Source organism: Oncorhynchus kisutch, linkage group LG22 (assembly GCF_002021735.2).
Source record: "Oncorhynchus kisutch isolate 150728-3 linkage group LG22, Okis_V2, whole genome shotgun sequence".
Taxonomy (NCBI): domain Eukaryota; kingdom Metazoa; phylum Chordata; class Actinopteri; order Salmoniformes; family Salmonidae; genus Oncorhynchus; species Oncorhynchus kisutch.
The window spans coordinates 20,898,753-20,921,510 of NC_034195.2; the positions used below are offsets into that span (position 1 = coordinate 20,898,753).

The 22,758-nt window shown below is 42.0% G+C and overlaps 1 protein-coding gene across 1 annotated transcript in view; it reads left to right on the forward strand.

Annotated features, from left to right (window-relative positions):
- The first annotated feature begins 404 nt into the window (after positions 1-404).
- Positions 405-22,758, forward strand: part of LOC109867610 (fatty acid 2-hydroxylase) — a 29,225-nt gene continuing 6,871 nt past the window's right edge. The window contains exon 1 of the mRNA XM_020456856.2: positions 405-1,072. Coding sequence (XP_020312445.1) covers positions 791-1,072 — 282 coding nt within the window. The 5' untranslated portion in view covers positions 405-790. The remainder of the gene's footprint in view (positions 1,073-22,758) is intronic.

A 22,758-nucleotide genomic window follows, 5' to 3' on the forward strand; every position in this document is an offset into this window, starting at 1 on the left:
TGACAGTGCTGAATAAAGACTTAATCATACAACTCTTTGCTGTAATCTTTGATGGTTTCTCTATGGTCATAGTTTTAAAAGTGACTAAATCTCAAGTAGGCAGGTATCAAACTTTGCTGTGGAGTACTCGGCTCGGTGACTAGAGCTATCAGATTGTCCAGAGCAGTAGGCGCACTTGATTTACGCACAGCTCTCCTGGTCGGCCGGGTAGGCGGAGTTTTTCAAGTGCACGTAAAGGCAAAAGCGCAAAGTTGAATTTAAAAAAAATCTAGTAATAAAGGACCGCAAGCATTTATCGTCGGCTTTTCTACAGAAATGTTTGGTGATCGACTGGGAATACCTAGATGGTCGATCCGGTTGGTGACCCCTAATATAGGTTATTGGTATTGAGAGGCGCCCACACGTCAAACAGAACTACGCCCATGAGGAAATAACACGCATGTTTAACAGGTTCTCTATTAGACTAGTTTAAAAGTGAGTTTTTATTTGATCTCAACCACATCTAAACATGAATTAACAATGCAATAATGATCTCATAGCTGTAAACATCGGGGGTAAAAATAAACTAGAGCGCTGTGAAGTTGCAGAGCGAGCAAAACGCAGATAGATGAAAGACTGAGCTTTGAGCAGTCTTGAGTGATGAATAATTAATGATATGCTAATGAGCTGGTGGAGTAAGCCCAGTCAGGGCTGAGAAATGAAGTAGAAGTTAGTACGCGGTCAGTCGGCCAGGGGGTCTTTACGCGCTCCTTTAGTTTATGCTTTTTTTTGTGGACACTTCAACATCGCAATGTCTCCATTGGTGCCCCCTCGGGTTTTCTCTGAGATGGAGGTAGCCCGTCATTGCACAAAATACTCATGTTGGGTATTATTGGGGACGAAGGTTTATGATGTGACGGGATTCCTTCGAATGCATCCGGGTGGAGAGGCTCTGATATTACACAGGTCAGGGAATGATGTCAGCCTGGAGATGGAAGGACCACCGCACCGCCATTCGGAGAACGCACGGCGGTGGATGGAACAGTACTACATTGGAGAGCTGGACACAGACAGTAATGCCGATGAAACTCAGGTACAGTCTATAATACTCTGCTCTGATAGCCTACTCTAAAATGTAACCCAAGCATAGTTTCTTATCGAATCAAATCGAATTGTATTTGTCACATACAACAAATGTGTGTTTACAAGCCCTTAACCAACAATGCAGTTCAAACAATAGAGTTAATATAATATTTACTAAATAAACTAAAGTGAAAAAAAATCGAAACAATCAAAAATAAACAATAAATGTACATAACAATAACGAGTTAACTATATACAGGGGTACCTGGACCGAGTCAATGTGCCGTGTATAGGTTAGTCGAGGTAATTTGTATAGTGACTGCATAGATGATAAACAGCGAGTAGCAGCAGTGTAAAAACAAAGGGGGTGAATGGAAATAGTCCGGGTGCCCATTTGATTAGTTGTTCAGCAGTCTTATAGCTGGAAAGTAGACTGCAGTAAATTAAGACAATGTACATGGCGGTGTGATTTTCACATCTGATTTGAGACACATTGCCTATTTGCATCAAACAACAATCTCACCTTGCCCCTATTTGTAAACCACATGCACATGCATGCATGTGGTTTACAAATAGGAGATGATGATGGCACAACAATATGCCTATTAACACAGTCAGTGGATTTGGGAGAAACTTTCCATTACTCTAATGGTTGTAGGCTACATGCAAGTCAGTTGCAGTCGGTGCTGTTTAAGTTGAAGGCAGGCAATTTTCTTTTTTCCTGAGCATGGCCTTTTCTATTACAGCATATTGGATGACTGTCATTCATATTACATTCATCCAGTTCATTGTAACATTGATAGGTTTAGGCTACTACATTATACTCTAATTTTCCCTATACCCATCATGAGGTTGCTACAACCTAGCCTATGAATTCAAGTTTACAATGTAGGTGTACACAGGTCAAGAGAAATATTTGAGGTGACAGACAGTGACACATTCAATACCACCTTGCATACTTGATTATAGTTCAACAGTTGCAAACAAGAGTTTCTATTGGACAAATTCAGATATGTTTATTCCCATTTCATTCCGTTTGCTTCTGTTTAAGAAACGTTTTTCAACAGAATCGGCTAAATGAATACACCCCTGATCGGACATAAACCCAGTTCACTTTTATAGCAGCCACGTTGTATTCCTTCTTGCATCTACCCACTCTCCTCCTTTTCCCTTCGCTTGTGGACTTCAATGCACAACACATCAGCTGTATGCAACCAGGCTAAAAAACCTTTCCAAGCCAAACCATGTCATAACCGCTACACAGCCTACCTCATTGTCCCCATATTAGCTAAAGTAACGTCAGAGTCAACATATCTAATAGAACTAGAGTTAATAAACCCGCTACAATTATGCAGTAACGTTAGTGTACAGTACAGTAAGCAGTTTAGCACTTACACCGGTGGGCCCGATGGCAATAAATTTGTAAAACCAAAAGCTTACCTTGACTTGGAAGAGTTCCAGTGTTGTGTTGGATAGTCATAGCCAGCTAGCTAATATAGCATCCCTTTGATTGAGCTGGGTGTTTGAGTAGGTTAAACTAGCTAGCTAGCTGCATTTGCTGGCAAAGAAAGTAAAAGTGAAAAACAAGACAAAATATAGTTCTCTCCCTCTCTTGCTTCTCTATCGTTTTTGAATAAATAAATTTGTTAAAAACTGTAAAGCTATTTTCTTTCTCTGAGTCATCTATCACCACATTTTATGCACTGCAGGGCTAGCTAGCTGTAGCTAATGATTTCAGTACTAGATTCATTCTCTGATCCTTTGATGTTGATGGGATGGACATGTCAGTTTATGCTGCAAGAGCTCTGATAGGTTGGAGTACATCCTCTGGATGTTGTCATAATTACTGTGTAAGTGAATGGAAGGGGATGAGAACCATGAGCCCCCTAGGTGTTGTATTGAAATCAAATACATTTTTATTGGTCACATACACATGGTTAGCAGATGTTATTGTGAGTGTAGAGAAATGCTTGTACTTCTAGTTCCGACAGTGCAGCAGTATCTAACAAGTAATATCTAACAATTACACAACAGATACCTAATACACACAAATCTAAAGGAATGGAATCTAAAGGAATGGAATAAGAATATATAAGTATGTGGATGATTAGTGACGGAGCTGCATAGGCTAACATGCAATAGATAGTATAGAATAGAGTATATACATATGAGGTGAGTAATGCAAGATATGTAAACATTATTAAAGTGGCATTATTAAAGTGACTAGTGGTCAATTTATTAAAGTGGCCAATGATTTCAAGTCTGTGTGTAGGCAGCAGCCTCTCTGCTAGTGATGGCTGTTTAACAGTCTGATGGCCTTGAGATAGAAGCTGTTTTTCAGTCTCTCGGTCCTAGCTTTGATGCATCTGTACTGACCTTGCTTTCTGGATGGTAGCGGAGTGAACAGGCAGTCGCTCGGGTGGTTGTTGTCCTTGATGATCACAATCTGGAGATCCCTGTGGTTGTAGGCGGTGCAGTTGCCGTACCAGGTGGTGATACAGCCCGATAGGATGCTCTCAATTGTGCATCTGTAAAAGTTTTAGGGTTTTAGGTGACAAGCCAAATTTCTTCAGCCTCTTGAGGTTGAAGATGCACTGTTGCGCATTCTTCACCACGCTGTCTGTGTGGGTAGACCATTTCTGTTTGTCTGTGATGTGTACGCCAAGGAACTTAAAACTGTCCACCTTCTCCAATGCTGTCCCATAGATTTGGATGGGGGGGTGCTCCCTCTACTGTTTCCTGAAGTCCACGATCATCTCCTTTGTTTTGTTGACGTTGAGTGAGAGGTTATTTTCCTGACACCACACTGAGATCCCTCACCTCCTCCCTGTAGGCTTTCTCGTCGTTGTTGGTAATCAAGCCTACTACTGTTGTGTCGTCTTCAAACTTGATGATTGAGCTGGAGGCGTGCATGGCCACGCAGTCATTGGTGAACAGGAAGTACAAGAGGGGGCTGAGCACGCACCCTTGTGGGGCCCCAGTGTTGAGGATCAACAAAGTGGAGATGTTGTTTCCTAACTTCACCACTTGGGGATGCCCCGTCAGGATGTCCAGGACCCAATTGCACAGGGCGGGGTTGAGACCCAGGGCATCAAGCTTAATAATGAGCTTGGAGGGTACTATGTTGTTGAATTCTGAGCTGTAGTCAATGAACAGCATTCTTACATAGATATTCCTCTTATCCAGATGGGATAGGGCAGTGTGATGGCGAATGCATCGTCTGTGAACCTATTGGGGCAGTAAGCAAATTGAAGTGGATTTAAGGTGACAGGTAAGGTGGAGGTGATATGATCCTTGATATGATCCTAGTCTCTCAAAGCACTTCATAATGACAGAATTCAGTGCCTTTGTTCCTGTACCCAAGAATGTAATGGTGGCCATCTTGAAGCATGTGGGGACAACAGACTAGGATAGGGAGAGATTGAATATGTCCGTAAACACACCAGCCAGCTGGTCTGCGCATGCTCTGAGGATGCTGCTAGGGATGCCGTCTGGGCCGGCAGCCTTGCAAGGGTTAACACGTTTAAATGTTTTACTCACGTAGGCTACAAAGAAGGAGAGCCCACAGACCTTGGTAGTCGGCTGTGCAGGTGGCACTGTATTCTCCTCAAAGCGGGAAAATAAGTTGTTTACTTTGCCCGGGAGCAAGACGTGGCTGGTTTTTTTTGTAGTCCGTGATTGCCTGTAGACCCTGCCACATGCGTCTCATGCCTGAGCCGTTGAATTGCAGGTCAAGTGCGCAGATGTTGCCCTACCGGAGTTACACAGTAATAGTGTTACTGCTATTGGCTTCACGACTGACAATTGGACCAGTGATATCAGCTCCATGAGCATGCTGAGTCTGACAGCACAGTGGGTCGTCGAGGATTTCGTACTGAGGAAAATCGTATTTCATGCTCATGAATGTGCTGGTTGTCATACCGCTGCTGCCATTTCAATGGCATTTGAGAACATGTTTGAAACTTGAAACATTAACACACTAGCTAGCTCTATTTGAACAACTGACTCGAGAAATAAGCTCATCAACTGCGCCTGCAGCAGACGTGATACCCTCTGTCATGGCATTGAAACGCCTGCTCAACAAAACTGCAGACAGTCTGTGAACAAGTGATTCGGTGGCATTCTCTCATTAATGTCCACTACTTTGATGCAGACAAAAAACAGGTTTCACGTGAAATGTTACAGACACAGCTGGACAAGATGGAAACGGACACAGTGACAGTGCGCACCGAGGAAGAGAGGCCACGGACAAACAGACAGCTGAAACTTCACTGTTTGTCATGTATGATGAAATCCCGGTTGAGAATGAAACGACTGAACAAATGAACAATGAAACAGCACAGCAAGTAAGTGAAAGAAATAAGTTTTGATGATGTTTTACTGGTAATGGAAATGCAAACAAAATAACTTTTTGGTCAGTGTGGTGTGTGTGTAAACTTTATTTAACTAGGCAAGTCAGTTAAGAACAAATTCTTTTTTTGATGACGGCCTACACCGGCCAAACCCGGACGATGCTAGGCCAATTGTGTGCCGCCCTATAGGACTCCCAATCATAGCCGGATGTAATACAGCCTGGATTCAAATCAGGGACTGTAGTGACGCATCTTGCACTGAGATGCAGTGCCTTAGACCTCTGCGTCCGTGTGTGTGTTAACTATTTAACTGTACCAGAATGCTTAAAAGGCCGCTAAAATTTAAAATATCGGTTATCGGTACCGTTTTTTGGCAAGGAAAATATTGGATACCGGTATCGGCCAAAAATGTCATATCGGTGCATCACTACTTATAACACTAAGTTTCATTGGTCGACTGTGACTTTTGGAAACTGTTGCTACCTCTACAACCGCATCATAAAGTTTGAGTGTTGTAGAGAGGAGGCAAGGGATGCATGTGGTTGTCACTGCCTTGATCCTTTTCACTACAGTTAAACACGGTCACTGTGTTGATCCTGTTAACCACAGTTAAACACTTTACTGCTCCCTCATGCAAGTCTTTATGCCTAAGTATGGCATTCTCCTCTCTGTCAAAGTCTTATTTTATCACATGTCAATTCAAAACATTGGGTTCAGTTTCAATTGACAGGCTTGTGTTTACAGTGCTGTCAGCGTTTTGCATTGATTATAGTGCTGGTATTATAAACAAGAGTTTTGGCGATGCGCCTCTTGCTTATTCAGTGGTCCCTTTATGTAAACATTAGGGGCCAACCCAGAGGACAATTCTCTTCACATCCTCCCACCCGCCCATTAGCCCATCTTCTGTCTCTCTTCGAGGTAGCAGAGGATGGAGGTACTGGTAGAGTAACGTAATGCTGCCGTGTCATAGGAGAGACGTTAATGGATGATTGGGTGATCCAATCATGGGTGATACACTGCTTCTACTCACTGTTTATTATCTGTGCATAGTCACTTTACCAATTACCTCGACTAACCTGTACCTCACGCACATTGACTCGGTACCAGTACCCCCTGTATATAGCCTTTTATTTTTTACTTTAGTTTATTTAGTAAATATTTTCTTAACTCTATTTCTTGAACTAAATGCTGAAATCAGTTTCTGCTAATAGTGTTTCAATAGGTGACATCACTCGTTCTGAGACCTTGAAGTAGTTGTTCCCCTTGCTCTGCAAGGGCCGCAGCTTTATGGGTGTCAGTTGTTGATGTGTGCAGAGGGTCCCTGGTTCGAGCCCGGGTATGGACGAGGGGACGGAATAAAGTTATACTGTTACATTGATGCTGTTGACCCGGATCACTGGTTGCTGCGGAAAAGGAGGAGGTCAAAAGGGGGGTGAGTGTAACCGATGTGAAATGGCTAGCTAGTTAGCGGTGGTGCGCGCTAATAGCGTTTCAATCGGTGACATCACTCGCTCTGAGACCTTGAAGTAGTTGTTCCCCTTGGCTTTTGTGGAGCGATGGGTAACGATGCTTCGTGGGTGACTGTTGTCTGTGTGCAGAGGGTCCTTGGTTCGAGCCCGGTATGGGCGAGGGGACGGACTAAAGTTAAACTGTTACACTTGGAGCAACAGTGAAGTGGGCAGGGCGGTACGGATTTCTTCTGACATCTGCAAGCAGAGTCTGAACATCAGACAGGCTGGCATTGTCTCCCTCAATCCGTGCAATGGCTACTGCTATAAGTTTCAGGAGTTTCAGGCTGCTTACCACTCTCTCCCAAATGCATCATCCAGGAGGATCCTCTTGACGGGGCTGTCCATATCGGCAGACTGTGATATGGTCATTTCTTGGAAAGACTCCTTCCCCTCCAGGAGACTGTCAAACATGATGACAACACCAGCCCAATGGGTGTTGCTGGGCAGCTTCAATGTGGTGCTCTTATTCTTCTCACTTTGCTTGGTAAGGTAGATTGCTGCTATAATTTGATGACCCTTCACATACCTAACCATTTCCTTGGCTCTCTTGTTGAGTGTATCCATTGTTTTCAGTGCCATGATGTCCTTGAGGAGCAGATTCAATACATGAGCAGCATAGCCAATGGATGTGATGTGAGGGTAGACCGAGTAGCCTTCATGTTCGCAGTATTGTCTGTCAACCTTCTATGGTCCAAGGTCATCGATGACTGCCTTCAGCTCATCTGCAATGTAGAGACCGGTGTGTCTATTGTCCCTTGTGTCTGTGCTCTTGTAGAATACTGGTTGAGGGGTGGAGAGGATGTAGTTAATTATTCCTTCCCCATGAACATTTGACCACCTACCAGAGATGATTGCAATACATTCTGCTTTCTCTATGATTTGCTTGACCTTCACTTGAACTCGATTGAACTCTGTATCTAGCAAATGAGTAGATAAAGCAGGTCTGGTTGGAGGGGTGTATGCTGGGCAAAGAACACTCAGAAATCACATTGCCTGTGAGCATCAGAGGTGAACCAGTTGCATACACAGCTCGAGCAAGACATTCATCAGAATTTATCCAGGAAGACCATAAGCTGTTGCTATCGATAAGGTGTCTGATTTTTCATTTTCACCTCGAATAGAAGTAGAGGGACTTTTGTCAGAGTTGTTTGTTGTGAGCGCTGAGGGAACTTTATGGACTTGGCCAGATGATTCTGCATCTTTGTTGCATTCTTCACATATGATTTGGCACAGTATTTGCAAATGCACACAGCTTTTCCTTCTAAATTAGCTGCAGTGAAATGTCTTCACACATCAGATAGTGCCCGTGGCATTTTCCTGTAAAGATTAAGGAAAAAACAAGTTTCAAAAACCCCAAATACAATTCCATGTTGTAACGTCTGCTTCAAACTCACACTCTCAAACACATAGATCCCCTGAACGCAATCACCTGAATTCTGATCACCTGTTCACACACCTGTATGTCATTATCACACAGTATTTAGTTCAGTTCTTTGCACCTCATCATTGTGAGGTATTGTTTGTTTTGTGACACACTTCTATTCAGAGCTCTGTTTTTCCCTGTAATTTAATCCGCCCGTGTATGATAGTTTTCTACTTTTTGGACCCCCGGTGTATGACCTTGGACCCAGCTACCTGCCTCCTCCGGTGGTCCTTTATAAATCAACACCTGCTGCGCCCTGCGCTTGAAACCATCTTTCTGTCTCCCATAGTGTTCATTACACATGTACAGATAAATAGTTAAGCAGTTAGATTAAACAACTCCTTTGTAGGATAAATGTTTTAAAATGAAACATGTATGGAAACAGGTGAATTAACACTCCTCAGTTAGCAGGCTCAAGCAAGCTAAAACCCACATGGTAGCAAAAACTAACTAGCAGAAATGGTTAACAAGTTAGAAATGATTTAAACACATTTTTGCTGTAGGCTACTATTTACTAGTTAACAAAACATAATGTATGTCATATAAAATATATTTACCCCACCCAGTATTGTAATTAAAACTTACCAGAAAGCTTGTAGTCCTTGGCCCAGACAGTGTAGTAGTGTGGGCTCAATAGCATCTCATTAATCAAAAATCAAATCAAATCAAATTTATTTATATAGCCCTTCGTACATCAGCTGATATCTCAAAGTGCTGTACAGAAACCCAGCCTAAAACCCCAAACAGCAAGCAATGCAGGTGTAGAAGCACGGTGGCTAGGAAAAACTCCCTAGAAAGGCCAAAACCTAGGAAGAAACCTAGAGAGGAACCAGGCTATGTGGGGTGGCCAGTCCTCTTCTGTCTGTGCCGGGTGGAGATTATAACAGAACATGGCCAAGATGTTCAAATGTTCATAAATGACCAGCATGGTCGAATAATAATAAGGCAGAACAGTTGAAACTGGAGCAGCAGCACAGTCAGGTGGAAGTTGAAACTGGAGCAGCAGCATGGCCAGGTGGACTGGGGACAGCAAGGAGTCATCATGTCAGGTAGTCCTGGGGCATGGTCCTAGGGCTCAGGTCAGGTCATTAGTGTGCAAGATCTTGAGAATCAGCTGTACATGTGATGGAAGAGTGCACTGTGCATGTAGAGGGTTAAAATTCCATTGAATTTGGGATAGTTTAACCAAAATATGCCACAAGACCTAAAATTGCCTTCTGTGTATCCCACAAAAAAAATCACTGTTATAAGCTAACTTTTTTGATGAATTTAAGAAAAATTACCCAAATTCCCGGGCTTAACTTCCCATGGAAAATTTCCAGAAAAATGCTGGAAATTTACCGGAAAGTTTCCGACCCTTTGCAACCCTAGTTCAGACAGCAGTTATTTTATGACAAGGCTACACTAGTTGTCATAGTAATGATGGGTTTGTGTTCAGTGGTGTAGGCTGATTGGTGGTGGTGCTAGTGTTTGCTATCACTCAGAAGTTATGTAGCAAGCTAAGGTAACAACAATGCCTGCCATGGACGTTTCCCAGTTGCTTTGCATTTTCAAAATCATTAGGGTAAAAACATTTTTAAAGCCTCAAAGTATAAGATGATCTAGCTTTCAAAACGAGTCCTTTTTGGCTAGCCAGAGCAGTCAACTAGCTAGCTAGGTAGCTGTTTAGCTTTCTAGCATAATCACAAATTTGTTTGTAAACAATTAACAAGCTAGTTAGCTACCACATGTTCTTGTCAAACTGTCAACAGAGCAGCTAGCAAGCAACAAAATATTCCAAATAGCAGTCTAAAAAACACTTGAGGGGAAAATAAATCAGATTTGACCATTCAGATATGTCACATGGCCAGCTATCAGATTTATATCGGATTTCAAACCATCTATAAAGATGGTTTGAAATGTAGCTTGAAATATCCGATTCTATGTGCTTTTTGGCTGTTCAGACTGCAGGAAAAAGAACAGATTCGAATCGGATATGCAAATAAACAGTCACTTTTTGAGTCACTTCAAACTGCCAATGTGAACACGGCTTCAGACTTACCCAAAAACATGTAATGTAACATGTAATGACTCGGGGTTGAATACTTATCTAATCAAGATATATTATTTTTTATTTATTTTTTATATATATTTTTAAATAGTAGCATTTTTCAAACACCTTGACATTATAGAGCAGGGCTGCCAAACCCTCTTCCTGGAGATCTACTGTCCTGCATGTTTTCAGTCCAACCCTCTTCCTGGAGATCTACTGTCCTGTATGTTTTCAGTCCCAACCCTCTTCCTGGAGATCTACTGTCCTGTATGTTTTTAGTCCAACCCTCTTCCTGGAGATCTACTGTCCTGTATGTTTTTAGTCCAACCCTCTTCCTGGAGATCTACTGTCCTGTATGTTTTTAGTCCAACCCTCTTCCTGGAGATCTACTGTCCTGTATGTTTTCAGTCCAACCCTCTTCCTGGAGATCTACTGTCCTGTATGTTTTCAGTCCAACCCTAATTTAGCATATCTGATTCAGCTAGTTAAGGTCTTGTTGAGCAGCAAATTAATAGAATCAGGTGTGTTAAACCCACAGGATGGTAGATCTCCTAGAAGAGGGTTGGGCAGCCCTGTTATAGACTATTGTGTGTGGATTGTTGACCAACAAACATCCGTTAAATCAATTTTAATCCCACTTTGTAACATAACAAAATGTGTAAAAAGTCAAGTAGTGTGAATACTTTCTGAAGGCATTGTATTTTTATGTGTGTGTGTGTATGCATAGGCTTTTGTGAATGGTGAATGTTGGCCATCTGGCCTGATGTGGCCCTCCACAACTCTTTAGGACATAGTGCCCTCAGAGAAAAAAGCCCTATCAGTGGGCTGATGATAAGGTTTTGGGAGGAATTTGTGAGGGCAGTCGGTGGTGCCTCAGCCTCGAAGGAATGCTTCCTCTTTATGGATCGGAATCACATTTTTTCTCTCAAAGGCCTTATTGTATTTCATCACTCATCCCCAGGGACATGACCAAGCATTATGCAGCAGGCTACTGAGGGGGTGGAAACTAGAGCGCCTCAAACGTTCAGTTTGTAGCCGCCATCTCATCTCCTTTTGTAATTTGACGGCAGAATTAATTCATAAAGTATATTTTATCTGCTGCAGTTGGCCTAAGTTTATCATTGTGAATGCTAGTGTTGTTTAGCTTCTGCTTCCATGGAGACAGTTGTCACAAGCCTTCAATTGGCACACATATTCATATGTAGGTCCCTCAGGTAATGCTCTACAACTGCTGGTTCGAGCCAAAGGGTGGTGAGGGAATAGGGGGATGTAAGCGGGGACGAGAGGGCCGGAGGGAGAACAGGTTGTGAGGTCCGATTGATTAAGATGCAGCACAAACACAGCCGGCATGTTTCACCTGTCCTGTCTGAGGATGGCTGGCCTGCTCTGCCACAGTAATTGCAATAAGATGTGACGTGGGACCCTGGGAGAGGCAGCAGGGGCAGAGTTGAAGAGGTGAGACTGTCGTCACCAGGATATAGAGAGATCCAGCGGGATCTCATTGGCTAGTGTGGCAGGGTAGTCCCACACATGAGGAGCCCTGAAGACGGGCAGAGACACAGCTGCCTGTGGCAGTGCTGAGGGGTGAGGGATGCCATGCTACACTGTTGCTTTATATGTCTCTGCAGCCTCCTGATTCTCCTTACCCCTCCCCGTCAGCAGAGCCAGGGATAGTCAGTTTCTCGCTCACAGACATTTTGTATGATTGCAGACCAACTCATTAGTGATGGGGGAAAACATCAATCCAGTTATATTATTTTTTAACAATATATTGCAATATTATTTTTGACAATATGGTTATATTTTTGCACTGGTCGGCTGTATTTGTGCCACTTTTTAAATAGTGAGCCAACATGTTTTTAGCACGTATTTTCATGACTGATCAAAACTCACTTTTCCACGACTCTCTCTCGTCCCTCTGCAGCAGACATGAGCAGCAATATGTTTGGAACATCGAATCACAATAAAATCGCACAATCAAATCTCAATACATATAGAATTGTGAGAATCACAATACGTATCATATCGACACCTAAGTATCATGATAATATCATATTGCGTGGACCCTGTCAATTCCCAGCCCTACAAATGATACTGTAGCTGTTTAGCTAATAGGTTTTTGCTAACATGCTTAGTTAATAGGACACTGCACAGGTCAGATTGTATAGCAAGGAGGACAAAAGGAGCTCTCATGATCATTTCTCCCATAGTTCTGTTTATTTCTAACACAGGCCTCTCTCAGCCTCCAGGGCCTTGAGGACCACTATACTAGAGCCTGTCTGTTGGTATTTATATAGGAAGGACCTAACTCTCAACGCCAAGTCAAGTTCATTGTTCAAGCACCACCCAATACCAATTCTCTGTCAGGTGTATTTATAAACTGCCTATGGCTAAATGGTAGTAGCTCTATAACAAAAACGTGTTTTTATAAAACCAACCGTTTTAGGGTCGGTGAGCAAGTTTGGAGGGAATGACTGAAGGCACACCCTGGCCCAGCATTTGGCTCATGTTAGGCTTATCTTGACAAGCTATGGTGATCAGTAGTTTAGCAATTGCTGAGTAGCTGTAATCTTGGGTGGGAGGTTATTACCTCTCCCTTTAACAAAGTAGAAAATCCATCTGGGTCAGCATGAACAGGAGCCTATCATTCCATGACTTACTTACTTCTTCTCCCAAACACATCCACACACCCTTTAAAACAATAATATCAGTGATTAAGTGGAAGATAAATCTCTCTCATGCTTGAGCTAAGAGCACATAGAACATATAAAATGATCTTTCTATTCCTATGCTAATACCAGCGTTGTTCTGGATATTTATGATATGCATGTTAGCACACATGAACATGTGGATAGACCTTTGCACCTGGCTTTCCCAATCTGTGAGCTATGAACTTCTACCTGCCACTAGTTATGAATCTGTGTATTGAAGAATCTCCCCAGTTTCCATGTCAAGAGATTTTCTGTGGTTGTCTGCTGCTCAGACTGAATCTAGGTCAAAACTCACTGGTCATCATGCCCATATCGTGTTTGATGGTTCTCCTGGTTTATTGTGGTAATATAATGGCAGTCTCTTGTCATACTCTGTGTATGTAGTAACAGGACACTCGGTCCAAAACGTCTCCAACTACAGTTTGTCTCTGATTTTAGTACCATACTCATCCACGATTGCGTGTGTGTGAATGAGAGTAATCTTCATTTCTTGCCAGTCAGGTTTGACTGGCTTTGTTACTAAGAGAAGCTGAGTGATCCTGCTAGCCTGTGTGTGTGTGTGTGTGTGTGTGTGTGTGTGTGTGTGTGTGTGTGTGTGTGTGTGTAAGGAGAGGAAGAGGAGAGGGAGTCACCCACAACAGTTTCTCTCCACAATGTCTTCCACAATGAAAAGTCAAATGTTTTGTGAAAACATGTTACTCCCCTGTAAGAGAGAGACTGCTCTTACATATTCTAACAGAGCCATTTCAATTGATGTGTGACTGAGACTGATCTGACAATGACACTCGGTAAATGGTTCTTATGTACATGTGTGTGGCAAAGGGGAAGTACACTTATCTCTCTAAACTCTGTAGCCCGTCCGACTGTGTACCCCGGCACAGATATGATAGTGATGGTTAACCATTAACCAGGATGAGTCACAAGACCTCTTCACTGTGACCAGCAATGGAACTATTGATGACATCTGGGATACACCTTTTTTAACTGGCGTTCACAAAATCCACCACCCTCCTGCTGTGACATATTGACCGGTGGTACTGTTACTTGAATAATACTGATTGTGTATCTGTCGTGTCTCCTCTTGTTATCCAACTACTCTGGCTACACCATTTCGGCCTCCAGTGTGGGCTCAAGGACTCCAAGTGTGTGACTGTGAACTTTGAACCTGTATCCACATTGGAAATGACCATACAGCCCAACCCATCAACTGTTGGCAAACACTTGAATAATCTGCTTCATACTGTTAAAAAAGAAACTCCCTGCTTTCTCTTACTACTCCTTTATACAACAAGCTATCCATCCATAATCTCTAACAAAAGCCTTGACGTAACATGTATTGAGATTGTGTCCTGTTCCCTCTTCTCAGCCATTGACTCACCCCACTCATTATCAGAGCTGCTCTCTGGATAGGAGCAACACTAGCCTGTTATGTGTAGGCCTACTTCCAGTCCGGTAATGTGAGCGCCAGTGGTTGCCGGTTTTGTCTTGACAAAGAATAAAATAACAAGGCAGGATTGTGCTGTGGCTCTGGCCAGCTGGGCGGGCAGTTATTCATATTGCCTGTCTGTGACCTCACAATTCCCCATCCTAAACCAAGCATTCCCCTCCCAAACCACGAGCCCGCGCCTTCCTCTGCCACACCCATCCGCCCAGTGCCCCACCAACACACTATGGCCCCTGTTCTGATGGTACCAGCCTGGACTAGGGTCTCCTCTGTCCATCCCCTTTGTTTTTTGTCACTCATTCTTTCCTTAATTCTCCTTCCCGGCCTATTAGATGGAGGACACACACAGTGCCTTATTACCGTTCGCTCCCCCACCTCTCCTCTCAGTGCAGGGCTGAGAGGACCGGGAATGAAGAAGCTCTATTGTCTGACTAAATGACTAAAATGTAACTGCTCAGTTCTCCCAGCCTGCATGCCTCCACACCAGCTGCAACCAGAGACAATTACCCCCATTCCCTTGAAACACTCAGACCCGTACTGTAGAAGTAGCAATAGGGGTAGTACTGTAGTAGTATAGAAACATGCAGTACAGGATATCTCTTATAATTCATCTTCTAGGTTTAGTCACCAGAAAAGGTCACATCTTATTTTTGAATGAGAATATAGTTTGATGTCTGGCAATGCGAAACTAGGCCTAATTTTTCCATTACTGTCAATGCCCACACTTGGTTCCCTACTATGAATACAGGAAGGTGTGGTATATTAAAGCTATAAGGCATGAGGGGGTGTGGTATATGGCAAATATACCACAGCTATTGGCCATATACCACAAACCCCTGAGGTGCCTGATTTGCTATTATAAACTGGTTACAAATGTAATTAGAACAGTAAAAATAAATGTTTTGCCACACACATGATATACGGTCTCATATACCACGGCTTTCAGCCGATCAGCATTCTGGGCTCGAACCACCCAGTTTATAAAAGGAATTATAAATCAGGTGGTTCCAGCCCTGAATGCTGATTAGCTGAAAGCCGTGTAATATCCGACCCTATACCATGGGTATGACAAAACATTTATTTTTACTGTTATAACTATGTTTGTAACCAGTTTATTTAAGTGATAATGCCCGAGAAGCCAGTGTTTGGAGGATATATTGGCACGGGTGTTGTTAGGCCAGAGATGAAGTTGAGTGCCAGCAAACCGTGCCAATACATCCTCCAAACCCCAGCTTCAAGGGCATTATCACTTTTATACAACGGTTTAACAACATATTCAAATAATGATTGACATATTTTAAAAAACGTTATTTTTCTGAATTTATTCATACTATTTCATCCTTCCACAAGAAGGATTCTACCCAAGCCGGCTGGCCATTCATTCTATCGGTTCGGTTGCTAGAGACGCGACCCAGTCGTTCAGTCTTTTTGTTCTGTATCTATATGGACGCGACCCAGTCGTTGGTTGTAAATGTTCCATTGCCGTCCTTGCTGGCAACATTCTTATCCTTTGCTTGCAGCCAGATTAACAGAAGGGTACCTGCATTTGTTTAAGCTGTTTTCTAGTGAAATTTATTTGGATACATCCATAACAATGAGCTAATGAGGTGCTATTTCGCCTGGCATAGAAGAATGTGCTCACCCTGTCAGGACACTGTTGTTCAGAGGAACTAGCCAACAACACAGTCTCTACAACACAATCACTTCAAACTGAAGCTGGGAAGACTGCAAACTAGATGCACTTCGTTTCATTTGACCTTTTTTGAATTTACATTTATTTGTATATATCCATAAAAAGGATGTCAGCTGATTCATGATTTTGACTGGTTGAGAAACGCTGCCTGCCTGCCTGCCTGTCTCGTCCTGACACGTTCATTACTATGGGACAGCTGGAGATCGAATTTGAATATTGAAACAATGTTGCAAATGTCGGAGACAGACAGCAAGGTTTATCCAAATCTCCGCTGTTGAAAACTAAATGTTATTCTAAAAGAAATGTGAGATAATGTCTAGATGCTTTTTATAGTATAGATCAAGTTTATAAATTGCCTGGCTGGGCTGATGAGACAGTGGATTGAGCAGTCAGATGGAATAGAGTAAATAGGCATTTTAACGTCACAGATTTAGCCGGTGGTAACTTGTGGCATAGACACCGGCTGGAATGCTGTTTTAACCAATCAGCATTCAGGATTAGATCCACCCGTTGTATAAAATAGCAATAAGACACCTCTGGGGTTTGTGGTATATGGCCAATATACCACAGCTAAGTTCTGTATCAAGGCCTTCTGTGTTGCATCATGCATAAGAACAGCCCTTAGCCGTGGTTTATTGGCCATATACCACACTCTCTCAGGCCTTATTGCTTAATTGTACACCCACAAACATCAGAGATGAGTGGTCCATGACCTTTGAGTACGTATTTTGTTAACCTAAATTGTATGCTGTGACCAGGGGTGTAAAAAGTGTATAGTACAGTATTTGCAAACTCTAACAGTAATTCAATACACCATGTCACCTCTGTCAATATTCCTTGCGTTCCACACATTGTCATAGTTCACATAGTAGGAGTATACACAGGCACAACCCTATTCTGTGTAGTACACCTTGTCAGATTTATGCCGGCTTGTCTCGCCCCAAGCGATGAAACTGATGTGTGCGCATGTGACTGTCTGTTTTCACATTTTGAGACTGAGTAGATGTCTCAGAGAGAGAGAGTGAGGGGACACTGTACTCTACGCTATGAGCTGATGGGAGGCCCTCTGTCCGCTCCTCTACTCTGATGTGTTACCATGGTGAGGCCTACCTGAGTGAGTGTGTTCAGTGGATGGGAGGTAAACTGGTCTGGTGTGGAGGACCTTACTTAATGGCCCTGCTTCTCTCTTAGTAGTATCCATCCCACTTACCCACTCTGGCTGAGCAAATTAAAGCCTTCCGCTCTCTCCTCTCCTCAGGTCCTCTCCCATTTCACATGGAATAGTCAAAGCCCTACACACACACACACACAGTACACACTGAGACACTGCTCTGCTGGAGCAGCTTACAGTCTAGAACTTCAACGGATAACTTTGTATTTTTTTATTAAATTATATTATGGCTTGCTATAAGTATCAGTAAGCTAGTTGATTTACACACTTGTTGGCTCTGACGCCTGTGTTCGGTTCACAATAACTTACCCTAAAGTTCAGGTCCATGTTAAGAGTGGCCATATTTCCACACATGCTGGTTTCAAATCAAAGCCATTGCCCAGGGTGATAAAAAACTAGGCCCTGAACAATCATTGCCAGACTCCAATTTGCTGCTGATTCCAACCAAGCCTTCCAATAAGTCGGTGAACTCAACTCCGGTTATAACGTAGAATCAGGTCAGGTGCTTCTACACTTCTTCACTTTCTCAGTGGTCTTATGACAATACTCTCTTAAGACTTCTCTGGGAAATAATATGTTCTGTTCCTCTTCAGAAATGCTACCACGCCAGCTGTAATATTCAATGGCATTTTTAGTGTTGTAATACTTTTTTCTGTTCAATTGCTTTGGTGCAGTTTTCACAAGTACAGTATGTGGTACATTTTCACAACCCTTAGTACAAAACTCAAAGCAGATCATCAAAAAGGTAGTTGTTTCAAAACTTTTTCAATTGACTCGGTACAACAGACAAATTCATAGTAAATTCTTCTCCAAACTTAATCAGTGTTTGATGTTCGCTACGCATCATGATACATGATTACAATACAGGTGGAAGGTGTATGATTGGGCGACAGATAGACTACCAGAGCGCTGGGTCAGTAACCGAAAGGTCGCTGTTTTGACTATCCAAGCTGACAAGGTGAAAAATCGGTCAATGTGCCCTTGAGCAAGGCACTTAACCCTAATTTGCTCCAGTGCGTACCACTATGGCTGACCCTGTCAAACAGCACATTTCACGGTTCCTATCCAGTGTATGTGACAATAAAACATTATTTGTATTTTTTTGTTTAAAAGAAATTGCCATCGCCATGAGCGTGCCACCCTCCTTCAGGCAATGGATGAATCAAATCAAATTTTATTTGTCAGATGTGCCGAATACAACAAATACACCTTGCAGTTAAATGCTTACTTAAAAGCCCTTAACCAACAATGCAGTTTTAAGAAAAAATAAGTGTTAAATAAAAGTAACAAATTATTCAAGAGCAGCAGTAAAATAACAATAGCAAGGCTATATACAGTTGGGACCGGTTCAGAGTCAATGTGCGGTGGCACCGGTTAGTCGAGTAATATAAACATGTAGGTAGAGTTAAAGTGACTATGCATAGATAAGAAACAGAGAGTAGCAGCAGCGTAAAAGAGGGGAAGGGGTGGGCGGGGGGCAATGCAAATAGTCTGGGTAGCCATTTGATTAGCTGTTCAGGAGTCTTATTAAAAACATTTTTTTTAACCTTTTATTAAACTAGGCAAGTCAGTTAAGAAGAAATTCTTATTTACAATGACAGCCTAGGAACAGTGGGTTAACTTGCCTTGTTCAGGGGCAGAATGACAGATGTCAACCTTGGTGGATTTGATCTAGCAACCTTTTGGTTACTGGCCCAACGCTCTAAACACTAGGCTACCTAGCTGCTAAGTCTTTTGGACCTAGACTTGGCGCTCAGTAATCACTTGCTATGCAGGAGCATGCAATTACATCAATACAAACCAATGTCAGGCTTGGAATTGCCATGCCAAAAGGTTTTTCCAAGGTGCATGAACAATGACAACCTATGACCAAATGCTCAAGACAGGATTTGTGCATCAATGAATGTGAAAGATGTCTTCAATGATCACACATGGGATAGAAATGATGGAAATTTGATTTTCTATTTTATTGAAGTGTATTATGTGGAAAGATTGCAATGTGATGTAGCGTAGTACATTCAAAGGGCAATTGTGAATTGTTTGCTATAAAATTAAATGGGTGTTAAAACAGCTAATCAGTTCAGTTGCACTAATACATTGAAATATCAGTGTGTCATAAACCAAAGATTAAAACATGCTGAAGCTCACGTATGAACGGTGTGTCTGCCTCTGGTGCCATAAAAGTCCTGCCTAGGTGATCATTAACTTTGTCTTTTTTTGTGCATCTGTTTATAACTGTAATTGAGTTTCCATCAGGTGAGTTGACATGTTTTTTGTTGTTGCTTGTGTGTTGTATTTGCATTCAACATAGTTGAAGTAAGCTCATGGAACACATTTATAGTGCCTTGAGAAAGTATTTTATTGAAATGTATTGAAAATGAAATTTCGATATATCTCATTTACATAAGTATTCACACCACTGAGTCAATACATGTTAGAATCACACCTGTAATCACTGCCAAAGTTAAGTCTTTCTGGATAATTCTCTAAGAGCTTTGCACACCTGGATTGTACAATATTTGTACAATTCTTCAAGGTCTGTGAAGTTGGTTATTGATCATTGCTAGACAGCCATAGATTTTCAAGACATTTTAAGCCAAAACTGTAACTAGGCCACTCCGGAACATTCACTGTCCTCTTGGTAAGCAATTCCAGTGTATATTTGGCCTTGTGTTTTTGATGATTGTCCTGCGGAAAGGTGATTTTGCCTCCCAGTATCTGTTGGAAAGCAGACTGAACCAGGTTGTCCTCTAGGGAGTTGTCTGTGCTTAGCTCTATTATTTTATTTTTTTAGCTCTATTATTTTATATTTATCCTAAATAACTCCCTAGTTTTTCCCAATGACAAGCATACCTATAACATGATGCAGCCACCACCATGCTTGAAATTATGAAGGGTGGTACTCAGTGACGTTGTGTTGGATTTGCCCCAAACATAATGCTTTTTATTCAGGACATAAAGTTAATTTATTTGCCACACAGAGAGGGAGAGAAAGAATAACATTTTGGAACTTTTTGTGAGTGTAATGTTTACTGTTCATTTTTTAAAATGGTTTGTTTCACTTTTGTTTATTATCTATTTCACTTGCTTTGGCAATGTAAACATATGTTTCACATGCCAATAAAGCCCTTAAATCAAATTGAGAGAGCGAGAGAGATGGTGGAAAAGGTTGGAGAAGGCAGAGAGTGAGATGTAGTTAGGATTTAGAGAGAACAAATGAGGTGTTGCGTAGCCGTGGAGATGCGTGAGTAAGAGGGCGGGAGTAGAGGAGGGTTGTGGTTAATCATTTGTGTAGCTGGAGAGTTGAGATGGAGAGAGCTGCCGCTTTACACCTGATTAATATTGCACCTGTCTGACTCTGAGAGGAGTTGCCAGGCAATGACTCGACCAGGGAGAGCTGAGAGGGGATGCCCGGGAGAGAAAAAGAGATGGCCTCGCCTTGTCCCTGGGAAAGGAGGGGAATGGGAAGACTATCACAGGACATACATGGTGGGAGGGATGACACTGAAAGACAGACTCTAACCCTAGATCACAGGGAGGCAAACCTTCACCAGGTAGTTTAGGTCAAATTTGTTGCTCAAGAAACCACAGATCAACTCTGTGACAGGAGGGTTTAGACTAGGGTCAATAAAACCATCTCTTACCCCCACTCGTAACTTGAGCTATGAAATTCACCTTCAGAAATGAGCATGGGATTCATATTGGAATATTCGCCTGCCCTTTTAGAAGAATGAATGATAGAATCTAAAGTTATTGTTGAAAAGTTAAGGATGGAGGTGTGTTCCGTTGTTAAAGAGTTACTTTGTCGCTTTGTGTAAATAGTCAACACCCATAGTCAACACCCAATGCAGGGCATTGGGTTACAAACTGAGGCATGCCTCTCTGCCTATTTGTTTTAATTGTACAAACTCCTCACGTTACATTTCACCAAGCTTGACAGCATGGCTATCCAAGGATCTAGTTATCCTTCCCGTCCCTATAATTTTCACCCACTTAGTTTTATGACAACCTATAATATGGCTGAATCATGATGATCAGCTGATAGAGCTACCCTTTGAGATGACCTGGTCCTGAGCATAAACCCAGACAGCCATGTAATGTGCCCTGAGACATACATAAAAGGATGCCTTACCAAACAATATGAACTGAAAGAAATGTGCTTTAAGATATAATCAGGGCTGTGTCCATGTTACGTCCTTCCCATTCTTCAGGGCAAATTGCAAAGGCAGACGTACATGCTCTATGCCTCTGACTCATACAGTCAATAAATGGGAGAATGTACCGTGCCTGTTTATCAGTGAATGCAGATAACATCTGATCATCATGAGTGTAATGGTGGACACTGGACATCATACTCAGTCCATACAGGTGGCAACGCTGATACTATAATGTCATTGAATAATCTGGAGTATAGCCATGGGGATGTGCAGAAACAAATACCTGTTATGATTCGCCACACACACACACACACACACACACACACACACACACACACACACACACACACACACACACACACACACACACACACACACACACACACACACACACACACACACACACACACACACACACACACACACACACACACACACACACACACACCTAAACCAAATTGTATGTCCCCATGGTAACATTATATTGTGCATCATTTGCTTTAGTTTCAAGGTTTAATTTCACATGTACAAGTAAAGTAAAATGTCTTTCTTGAAAGCTCTAAACCCAACAATGCAGTAATCAATGTAATACTAAAAATAACACAAGGTAGAACAAAAACACTAAAGCAATAACAACAACACGAGAAAGTAAGTAAGCACACTACTGTGTATGTGTATCTATATATATATATATATATATATATATATAGGGTCAGTATGTTCCAGTACCATATTTACAATGTGCAGGGATACTCGAGTGATAGAGTTATGTATTGGGGTAAGGTATTAGGATATATGATAAACAGAGTAGCAGCAGAGTATGTGATCAAGTCAAATCCAATCAAATTATATTGGTCACATACACATGTTTAGCAGATGTAATTGCGGGTGTAGCGAAATGCTTTGGTTCTAGCTCCAACAGTGCAGTAATATCTAACAAGTAATATCTAACAATTTCACAACAATACACACACATTTGAAGTAAAGGAATGGAATTAAGAATATATAAATATTTGGACGAGGCATAGACTAGAATAGAATACAGTATATACATATGAGATGAGTAATGCAAAATATATAAACATTATTAAAGCGACTATTATTCCGATTATTGAAGTGGCCAGGGATTTGAAGAATATGTATATAGGGAAGCAGCCTATAAGGTGCTAGTGATAGCTATTTAACCGTCTGTTGGCCTTATA